General features: G+C 47.8%; 1 protein-coding gene across 1 annotated transcript; it reads right to left on the bottom strand.

Moving 5' to 3' along the window:
• Positions 1 to 4,704: 4,704 nt before the first annotated feature.
• On the bottom strand, positions 4,705 to 10,806 carry LOC120512721 (FACT complex subunit SPT16-like; the record flags this gene model as incomplete). Its single annotated transcript, XM_039731347.1, has 4 exons — positions 4,705 to 4,821; positions 6,635 to 6,760; positions 9,102 to 9,220; positions 10,680 to 10,806. Coding segments are annotated over 4 exons (489 nt in total), but the record flags the coding sequence as incomplete, so codon positions are not given.
• Positions 10,807 to 11,513: the final 707 nt, after the last annotated feature.

Raw genomic sequence — 11,513 nt, 5'->3', positions numbered from 1 at the left:
GACAGGTGAGACAGGTGAGACTGGACCCCTCGGTGTACTTCAGGTCACACGAGCTGCAGGTGAGACAGGTGAGATATGGACAGGTAAAACAGGTGAGATCAGACAGGTGAGACTGGACCCCCTCGGTGTACTTCAGGTCACAGGAACTGGGGGACAGGTAAAACAGGTGAGATGAGACAGGTGAGACTGGACCCCCTCGGTGTACTTCAGGTCACATGAGCTGTAGGTAAAAACAGGTAAAGACAGGTGAGACAGGTGAGAGACAGGTGAGACAGGTGAGATACAGGTGAGACAGGTGAGATACAGGTGAGACAGGTGAGATACAGGTGAGACAGGTGAGATACAGGTGAGACATGGACAGGTGAGACTGAACCCCCTCCGTGTACTTCAGGTCACACGAGCTGGGGGACAGGTGAGATAAAACAGGTGAGAGACAGGTAAAAAACAGGTAAAACAGGTGAGACATGGACAGGTGAGACTGAACCCCCTCCGTGTACTTCAGGTCACACGAGCTGGGGGACAGGTGAGATAAAACAGGTGAGAGACAGGTAAAAAACAGGTAAAACAGGTGAGACATGGACAGGTGAGACTGAACCCCCTCCGTGTACTTCAGGTCACACGAGCTGGGGGACAGGTGAGATAAAACAGGTGAGAGACAGGTAAGACAGGTGAGATACAGGTGAGACATGGACAGGTGAGACTGAACCCCCTCCGTGTACTTCAGGTCACACGAGCTGGGGGACAGGTGAGATAAAACAGGTGAGAGACAGGTAAAAAACAGGTAAAACAGGTGAGACATGGACAGGTGAGATCAGACAGGTGAGACTGGACCCCCTCCGTGTACTTCAGGTCACAGGAACTGCAGGTGAGATCAGACAGGTAAAAACAGGTAAAAAACAGGTGAGAGACAGGTGAGACAGGGACAGGTGAGACTGAACCCCCTCGGTGTACTTGAGGTCACACGAGCTGCAGGTGAGACAGGTGAGACAGGTGAGAGGGAACCCCCTCCGTGTACTTCAGGTCACAAGAACTGCAGGTGAGACAGGTGAGATAAAACAGGTGAGACAGGTAAAAAACAGGTAAAACAGGTGAGACATGGACAGGTGAGACTGAACCCCCTCCGTGTACTTCAGGTCACACGAGCTGGGGGACAGGTGAGATAAAACAGGTGAGAGACAGGTAAAAAACAGGTAAAACAGGTGAGACATGGACAGGTGAGACTGAACCCCCTCCGTGTACTTCAGGTCACACGAGCTGGGGGACAGGTGAGATAAAACAGGTGAGAGACAGGTAAAAAACAGGTAAAACAGGTGAGACATGGACAGGTGAGACTGAACCCCCTCCGTGTACTTCAGGTCACACGAGCTGGGGGACAGGTGAGATAAAACAGGTGAGAGACAGGTAAAAAACAGGTAAAACAGGTGAGACATGGACAGGTGAGATCAGACAGGTGAGACTGGACCCCCTCCGTGTACTTCAGGTCACAGGAACTGCAGGTGAGATCAGACAGGTAAAAACAGGTAAAAAACAGGTGAGAGACAGGTGAGACAGGGACAGGTGAGACTGAACCCCCTCGGTGTACTTGAGGTCACACGAGCTGCAGGTGAGACAGGTGAGACAGGTGAGAGGGAACCCCCTCCGTGTACTTCAGGTCACAAGAGCTGCAGGTGAGACAGGTGAGATAAAACAGGTGAGACAGGTATAAAACAGGTGAGAGACAGGTAAAAAACAGGTAAAACAGGTGAGACATGGACAGGTGAGACTGAACCCCCTCCGTGTACTTCAGGTCACACGAGCTGGGGGACAGGTGAGATAAAACAGGTGAGAGACAGGTAAAAAACAGGTAAAACAGGTGAGACATGGACAGGTGAGACTGAACCCCCTCCGTGTACTTCAGGTCACACGAGCTGGGGGACAGGTGAGATAAAACAGGTGAGAGACAGGTAAAAAACAGGTAAAACAGGTGAGACATGGACAGGTGAGACTGAACCCCCTCCGTGTACTTCAGGTCACACGAGCTGGGGGACAGGTGAGATAAAACAGGTGAGAGACAGGTAAAAAACAGGTAAAACAGGTGAGACATGGACAGGTGAGACTGAACCCCCTCCGTGTACTTCAGGTCACACGAGCTGGGGGACAGGTGAGATAAAACAGGTGAGAGACAGGTAAAAAACAGGTAAAACAGGTGAGACATGGACAGGTGAGACTGAACCCCCTCCGTGTACTTCAGGTCACACGAGCTGGGGGACAGGTGAGATAAAACAGGTGAGAGACAGGTAAAAAACAGGTAAAACAGGTGAGACATGGACAGGTGAGACTGAACCCCCTCCGTGTACTTCAGGTCACACGAGCTGGGGGACAGGTGAGATAAAACAGGTGAGAGACAGGTAAAAAACAGGTAAAACAGGTGAGACATGGACAGGTGAGATCAGACAGGTGAGACTGGACCCCCTCCGTGTACTTCAGGTCACAGGAACTGCAGGTGAGATCAGACAGGTAAAAACAGGTAAAAAACAGGTGAGAGACAGGTGAGACAGGGACAGGTGAGACTGAACCCCCTCGGTGTACTTGAGGTCACACGAGCTGCAGGTGAGACAGGTGAGACAGGTGAGAGGGAACCCCCTCCGTGTACTTCAGGTCACAAGAACTGCAGGTGAGACAGGTGAGATAAAACAGGTGAGACAGGTAAAAAACAGGTAAAACAGGTGAGATATGGACAGGTGAGATACAGACAGGTGAGACAGGTGAGACATGGACAGGTGAGACAGGTGAGATAAAACAGGTAAAACAGGTGAGATATGGACAGGTGAGATACAGACAGGTGAGACAGGTGAGACATGGACAGGTGAGACAGGTGAGATAAAACAGGTAAAACAGGTGAGATATGGACAGGTGAGATACAGACAGGTGAGACAGGTGAGACAGCACAGGTGAGACATGGACAGGTGAGACAGGTGAAGTCCAAAAATTCAAAAAAAAAAAAATCTAAAACTAAAACCCCAAAGGCCTGGATTTCTCCCCAAATTCTCACAAAAACCAAAAAAACAAAAAAACAACAAAAAACAACAACAACAAAAAAACCACAGAAAAAAATCTTACATAAACCCCCCCCAAAATTAAAAAAAAAATCTAAAAACCCCAAAAGGGCCGGATTTGGCCCCGAAGTCTCTCACTTGAGCCACTCCTTGATGGGGTCGAGTGAGGCCACGGGGATGGCGTGGAAAAAATGCTCAAAAAATCCAAAATAAAACCTTAAAAAACTGAAAAAAAAATCTTTAAAAAAATCCTAAAAAATTCCACAAAGTAATCCAAAAAACTCTGAAAAAATTCCAGGAAAAAATAAAAAAAAAAATAATTTAAAAAATTGAAATAAAATTACAAAAAACCCTCTGAAAAATGTGCAAAAAAAATCAAAAAAACCCCGAAAAAACCCCTAAAAAATCCCAGAAAATTCCAAAAAAATTCTAAAAAATCCCAAAAAATTCCCCAAAATTCTAAAATCCCAAAACGGCCGGATTTGACCCCAAAGTCTCTCACTTGAGCCACTCCTTGATGGGGTCGAGCGAGGCCACGGGGATGGCGTTGATCATGGTCACCTTGCGCGCGTAGTCCTTGTAGACGATGACCAGGTCGAAGTTCTTCAGGTGGAACTGCACGCGCTCGAAGTGGATCAGCTCCACCTCGTCCAGAGTCACCACGAAGGGGGGCTGAAAGGTACCTGAGTCACACCTGGGCACACCTGAGTGTTTCACCCCTCTTTTCCCCCTTTTTTCCCATTTTTCCCATTTCTCCCCCATTTTTCCCTTTTTAGTTTCCCATTTTCCCCCCTCTTTTCTCCCATTTTTCCTCTTTTTCCCCATTTTCCCCCTTTTCCCCCATATTTTCCACCTCTTTTCCCCCTTTTTCCCCATTTTCTCCCCATTTCTCCCCTTCTCCCCCTGTTTTTCCCCCATTCCCATTTTCCCTCCTTTTCCCCCCATTTTTCCCCCTCTTTTTCCCCGTTTTCCCCCCACTTTTTCCCATTTCTCCCCCATTTCCCCCTTTTCCCCCATTTTCTCTCTTTTTCCCCATCTCCCCCCATTTTTTCCCATTTATAACAATTTTCCCTCCAATTTTCCCCGTTTTTCCCCGATTTCCCCGTTTTTGCCCATTTTCCCCCCATTTTTCCCCATTTCCCCCCCGCATTTCCCTCCCTTTTCCCCGATTTCCCCATTTTTCCCCCTTTCCACATTTTTCCCCAATTTCCCTGATTTTCCCCAATTTCCCTGTTTTTCCCCAATTTTGCCCCCTTTCCCCGTTTTTCCCCAATTTCCCCGTTTTTCCCCCTTTCCCCATTTTTGCCCAATTTCCCCGTTTTTCAGCCCGATTTTCCCCCTTTCCCCGTTTTTCCCCAATTTCCCTGATTTTCCCCAATTTCCCTGATTTTCCCCAATTTCCCTGATTTTCCCCAATTTCCCTGATTTTCCCCAATTTCCCCGTTTTCCCCCCTTTCCCCGTTTTTGCCCAATTTCCCCGTTTTTCAGCCCGATTTCCCCCTTTTCCCCCCTGTTTTCCCCCTTCCCCATTTTCCCCCTTTCCTGGTTTTTGCCCCTTTCCCCGTTTTTGCCCGTTTTTGCCCATTTTTCCCCCGTTTTTGCCCATTTTCCCCCCGTTTTTGCCCGATTTTGCTGTTTTTGCCCGATTTCGGGGTTTTTCGCCCCAGACTCACCCCAGCTCCCGGAAGGGCACCTCGAACTCGAGCTCCTCCTTGGTCAGCGCCTCGACCTTCTCGATGAAGTTCTTGAAGGCCGTCTTGAGCTTGTGCCGCATCTCCCGCTCCATCTGCGCCCAAAAACCCCGGAATTCGCCCCAAAAATCCACGGGATTCGGGGATGGGCAAAACGAGGGGAAACGGCAAAAAAAACCAACCCAAAAACCCCGGAATTCACCCCAAAAATCCACGGGATTCGGGGAATGGAGAAAACGAGGGGGAAAGGTAAAAAAAACCAACCCAAAAACTCCGGAATTCACCCCAAAAATCCACGGGATTCGGGGAATGGAGAAAACGAGGGGGAAAGGTAAAAAAAACCAACCCAAAAACTCCGGAATTCACCCCAAAAATCCACGGGATTCGGGGATGGGCAAAACGAGGGGAAAAGGTAAAAAAAACAACCCAAAAACACCTGAATTCGCCCCAAAAATCCACGGGATTCGGGAAATGGAGAGGACAAGGGAAAATAACAAAAAAAACCCCCCCAAAATCCCAAGAAAATGCCCCAAAAATCCACAGGATTTGGGAAATGGGCAGAACAAGGGAAAACGGCAAAAAAACCAACCCCAAAACCCCCAAATCCACCCCAAAAATCCATGGGATGCAAGGAATGGACAGAACAAAGGAAAAAAGCAAAAAAAAATCCCCAAAATCCCCAGAATTCCCCCCAAAAATCCGTGGGATTTGGGGAATGGACGGGACCAGGGGAAAAGGAAAAAAAACCCCTGGAAATGGCCCAAAAACCCCACAGGAAATGGCCCAAAATCACCCCAAAACCAGCCCAGAAATCCATGGAATTCGGGGAATGGACAGAACAAGGGGAAATGGGAAAAAAACCACCAGGAAATGGCCCAAAACCCCAAGAAAACGCCCCAAAAATCCACGGGATTCAGGGAATGGAGAAAACGAGGGGAAATGGCAAAAAAACCCACCCAAAATCCCCAGAAATCACCCCAAAAATCCGTGGAATTCAGGAAATGGAGAGGACAAGGGAAAATACCAAAACCCCCCCCCCCAAAATCCCAAGAAAATGCCCCAAAAATCCATGGGATTTGGGAAACGGATGGAACAAGGGGAAAAGGTAAAAAAAAAAAACCCAAAATGCCCAGAATTCACCCCAAAAATCCGTGGGATTCGTTTTAAAAAGCAAAATCAAGGCTCGAAAAAATTGAAAAAATCAGAAAAAATGTGAAAAAAATTTTAAAAAAACCTGGAAAATCCACCTGGAACCACCCCAAAACTGCTGGGATTGAACCAAAAATGTTGGGAATGACCCAAAAATATGGGAATGACCCAAAAAATAGACTTAAAAAAGCAAAATTAAGGCTCAAAAAACCTGGAAAAAATGTGAAAAAATTGCAAAAAATGTGAAAAAATTTAAAAAACCCTGAAAAATCCACCTGGAACCACCCCAAAACTGTTGGGATTGAACCAAGTGTTGGAAATGTCCCAAAACTGTTGGAAATGACCCAAAACTGCTGTGAATGACCCAAAAATGTCGGGAATGACCCAAAAAAGGACTTTAAAAAGCAAAATCAAGGCTCGAAAAAGTTGAAAAAAATCAGAAAAAATGTGGAAAATTTGCAAAAAATGTGAAAAAAATTTAAAAAAACCTGGAAAATCCACCTGGAACCACCCCAAAACTGCTGGGATTGAACCAAAAATGTTGGGAATGACCCAAAAATATGGGAATGACCCAAAAAATAGACTTAAAAAAGCAAAATTAAGGCTCAAAAAACCTGGAAAAAATGTGAAAAAATTGCAAAAAATGTGAAAAATTCAAAAAAACCTGGAAAACCCACCTGGAACCGCCCCAAAACTGCTGGAAATGCCCCAAAAACGTGGGACTGCCCCAAAACCGGGGGAATTCGCCCCAAAGTTCACCTGCTCGGCGTAGAGGTCGTCGCGGTCGTGCATGTGCTGGTGCTTGCCCAGGTCCGTGGTGATCTCGCCCACCTCGGTGTAGAACTGCACGTCCGTGTGCCGCTTCTTGCCGAACATGATGGCGTTCTGGGGGGAAAGGGGGGGTTTGGGCAAAAATCCTGAAATCCCGGCACGAAATCCTGAAATTCCGGCTCGAAATCCCCAAATCCTGGCATGAAATCCCGAAATTCCGGCTCAAAATCCCCAAATCCTGGCATGAAATCCCCAAATTCCGGCTCAAAATCCCCCAATCCCGGCTCAAAATCCCCAAATTCTGGCTCAAAATCCCGAAATCCCGGCACGAAATCCTGAAATTCCGGCACGAAATCCTGAAATTTTGGCTTGAAATCCCGAAATCCCGGCACGAAATCCCGAAATTCCGGCTCAAAATCCCCAAATCCTGGCATGAAATCCCCAAATTCCGGCTCAAAATCCCCCAATCCCGGCTCAAAATCCCCAAATTCTGGCTCAAAATCCCGAAATCCTGGCTTGAAATCCCGAAATCCTGGCTTGAAATCCCGAAATTCTGGCTTGAAATCCCCAAATCCCGGCATGAAGTCCTGAAATCCCGGCTCAAAATCCCGAAATTCCAGCACGAAATCCCCAAATCCCGGCTCGAAATCCCCAAATTCTGGCACGAAATCCTGAAATTCTGGCTCAAAATCCCCAAGTCCCGGCACGAAATCCTGGAATTCCGGCTCGAAATCCCCAAATTCTGGCACGAAATCCTGAAATTCTGGCTCAAAATCCCCAAATCCCGGCACGAAGTCCTGAAATCCCGGCTCAAAATCCCAAAATTCCGGCTCAAAATCCCCAAATTCCGGCTCAAAATCCTGAAATTCCAGCTCAAAATCCCCAAATCCCAGCACGAAATCCCAAAATTCCAGCTCAAAATCCCCAAATCCCGGCACAAAATCCCCAAATCCCGGCACGAAGTCCTGAAATCCCAGCTCGAAATCCCCAAATTCTGGCACGAAATCCTGAAATTCTGGCTCAAAATCCCCAAGTCCCGGCACGAAATCCTGGAATTCCGGCTCGAAATCCCCAAATTCTGGCACGAAATCCTGAAATTCTGGCTCAAAATCCCCAAGTCCCGGCACGAAATCCTGGAATTCCGGCTCGAAATCCCCAAATTCTGGCACGAAATCCTGAAATTCTGGCTCAAAATCCCCAAATCCCGGCACGAAGTCCTGGAATCCCGGCTCAAAATCCCGAAATTCCGGCTCAAAATCCTGAAATTCCAGCTCAAAATCCCCAAATCCCAGCACGAAATCCCAAAATTCCAGCTCAAAATCCCCAAATCCCGGCACAAAATCCTGAAATTCCGGCTCAAAATCCCCAAATCCCAGCACGAAATCCCAAAATTCCAGCTCAAAATCCCCAAATCCCGGCACAAAATCCCGAAATTCCGGCTCAAAATCTCAAAATTCCGGCACGAAATCCCGAAATTCTGGCTTGAAATCCCTGAAATCCCGGCACGAAATCCCCAAATCCCGGCACGAAATCCCGAAATTCCGGCTCAAAATCCCAAAAATTCCGGCTCGAAATCCCAAAATTCCAGCTTGAAATCCTGAAATTCCACCTGGACTTCCCCAAAATTTTGGCCAGAAACCCCAAAATTTTGGCCAGAAACCCCAAAATTCTGGCTCAAACCCCCAAAATTCCAGCTCAAAACCACGAAATTCCAGCCCAAAAATCCCTGAAATTTTGGCCAGAAATCCTGAAATTCCAGCTCAAAATTCTAAAATTTTGGGTCAAAATCTCGAAATTCCAGCTTGAAACTCCAAAATTCTGGCTCCAAATCCCGAAATTCCAGCTAGAAATCCCTGAAATTCTGGCCAGAAATCCTGAAATTCTGGCTGAAAATCCTGAATTTCCAGCTCAAAATCCTGAAATTCCAGCCCAAAATCCCAAAAATCCCATCTGAAACTCCCAAAAGTCTGCCTTGCAACCCCAAAATTCTGGCTCAAAACAAAATCATGAAATTCCTCAAGTTTTTGCCCCAGACCCGTGGGGATCTCCCCCAAATTTCTGCATTTTTCCCAAAATCCCAGGATTTCAACCCAAAATCCCAGAATTTCCACCCAAAATCTCAGACTTTTGACCTCAAACCTTCCTCTTTGACCCAACCCAGGAGCTGCCCCAAACATGAAAGGTTTTGCCCCAAATCCTCGAGGTTTTACCCCAAACCCCTCGTGACTTCCCCCAAAATTCCGCGTTTTGCCCAAAATCCCAGGATTTCAACCCAAAATCCCAGAATTTCCACCCAAAATCTCAGACTTTCGACCTCAAACCTTCGTGTTTGACCAGGAGCTGCCCCAAACCCTGAACATTTTGCCCCAAATCCTCGAGTTTCCCCCCAAACCCGTGGCGATCCCCCGAATTTCCGCGTTTTGCCCGAAATCGCCGTTTTTCGGCCCAAAAGCACCTTGAGGTGGAAGTGCAGCACGATGATCATCTCGCCGTCGCAGGGCTGGAACACGGCGTGCTTGATGTTGTTGTACAGGATGTCGACCTTGTCGCCGCGCACCGACGTGAAGCGGAACCCTGCGGGGACCCGAAATCCACGGAAATCAGCCCAAAATCCAGTGCATGAACTCCCAAAAACCCCCCAAAACCTCAACTCCAACCCCCAATTCCCACATTCTTGGTGGGTTTTTTGGGGGGATTTTTGGTTTTTTTAATATTTTCAGAGTTATTTTGGGTTATTTTGGGTTAAATTCTGGGGATTTTGGGGCATTTAGTCACCGTTGACGTGCGCCTCGAGCGCGCCCTGCATCAACTCCCAAAAACCCAACAAAACTCAACTCCAACCCCCAATTCCCACATTCTTGGTGGGGTTTTTTGGGGTTTTTTGGGGTTTTTTTGGGTTTTTTGGTATTTTCAGGGTTATTTTGGGTTAAATTCTGGGGATTTTGGGGCATTTAGTCACCGTTGACGTGCGCCTCGAGCGCGCCCTGCATGAACTCCCAAAAACCCAACAAAACCTCAACTCCAACCCCCAATTCCCACATTCTTGGTGGGTTTTTTGGGGGGATTTTTGGTTTTTTTAATATTTTCAGAGTTATTTTGGGTTATTTTGGGTTAAATTCTGGGGATTTTGGGGCATTTAGTCACCGTTGACGTGCGCCTCGAGCGCGCCCTGCATCAACTCCCAAAAACCCAACAAAACCTCAACTCCAACCCCAAATTCCCACATTCTTGGTGGTTTTTTCGGGTTTTTTTTGATTTTCTATATTTTCAGGGTTATTTTGGGTTAAATTCTGGGGATTTTGGGGCATTTAGTCACCGTTGACGTGCGCCTCGAGCGCGCCCTGCATGAACTCCCAAAAACCCAACAAAACCTCAACTCCAACCCCCAATTCCCACATTCTTGGTGGGTTTTTTGGGGGGATTTTTGGTTTTTTTAATATTTTCAGAGTTATTTTGGGTTATTTTGGGTTAATTCTGGGGATTTTGGGGCATTTAGTCACCGTTGACGTGCGCCTCGAGCGCGCCCTGCATGAACTCCCCAAAACCCAACAAAACCTCAACTCCCACCCCGAAATGCCCCGAATTCCCAGATTTTGGGGGTTTTTTTTGGGTTTTTTGGTATTTTCAGGGTTATTTTGGGTTAAATTCTGGGGATTTTGGTGTTTTCTCACCGTTGACGTGCGCCTCGAGCGCGCCCTGCATGAACTCCCCAAAACCCAACAAAACCTCAACTCCCACCCCGAAATGCCCCAATTTCCCAGATTTTGGGGGGTTTTTTTGGGTTTTTTGGTATTTTCAGGGTTATTTTGGGTTAATTTTGGGGGATTTTGGGGCGTTTTGGGTGTTTTCTCACCGTTGACGTGCGCCTCGAGCGCGCCCTGCATCAACTCCCAAAACCCAACAAAACCTCAACTCCCACCCCGAAATGCCCCGAATTCCCAGATTTTGGGGGTTTTTTTGGGTTTTTTGATATTTTCAGGGTTATTTTGGGTTAATTTTTGGGGATTTTGGGACATTTCAGGTCTTTGCTCACCGTTGACGTGCGCCTCGAGCGCGCCCTGCATGCGCTTCTGGGCGATGTTGGGCCGGATGTAGAGATCCTTCAGCTTGGGGTTGCTGCGGTTCAGGTTGATCACCAGCGAGTCCTGCTTGACGATGCCCTGCGGACGCCGAGCGACCCCCGGGTGACCACTGGGTGACCACCGAGTGACCACCGAGTGACCACTGGGTGACCCCCGAGTGACCCCCGAGTGACCACTGGCCACTCAGTGACCACTCAGTGACCAGTGACCGCTCAACGGCCAACGATCGCTCCAGGAACTTTGAGTGATCGTTCAATGATCGTTCAATGACCACTCATTGACCATTCAGTGTCCACCCAATGACCCCTCAGTGACCAGTGAGTGACCACCGAGTGACCACCGACCACTCAGTGACCACCGGCCACTCAATGGCCAACGATCGCTCCAGGAACTTTGAGTGACCACTCAATGACCACTCATTAACGACTCAACGATCTCTCATTGACCATTCATTGACCAAGCAATGTCCACTCAATGTCCACTCGCTGACTGACCACTGACCACTGAATGACCACTCACTGACCACTCACTGACCACTCACTGACCACTCAATGACCATTCACTGACCATTCACTGACCAATGTCCACTCAACGTCCACTCACTGACCACTCATTGACCACTCAACGATTACTCATTGACCGTTGACTACTCAACGATCTCTCATTGACCATTCACTGACCAATCAATGACCACTCAATGACCACTCACTGACCACTCAATGACCACTCACTGACCACTCACTGACCAACCAATGCCCACTCACTGACCACTCAATGACCACTCA

The sequence above is a fragment of the Passer montanus genome, unplaced genomic scaffold, assembly GCF_014805655.1.
Source record: "Passer montanus isolate IOZ18808 unplaced genomic scaffold, ASM1480565v1 scaffold768, whole genome shotgun sequence".
NCBI classification, from domain to species: domain Eukaryota; kingdom Metazoa; phylum Chordata; class Aves; order Passeriformes; family Passeridae; genus Passer; species Passer montanus.
This window is presented reverse-complemented; position numbering and strand designations above follow the sequence as displayed.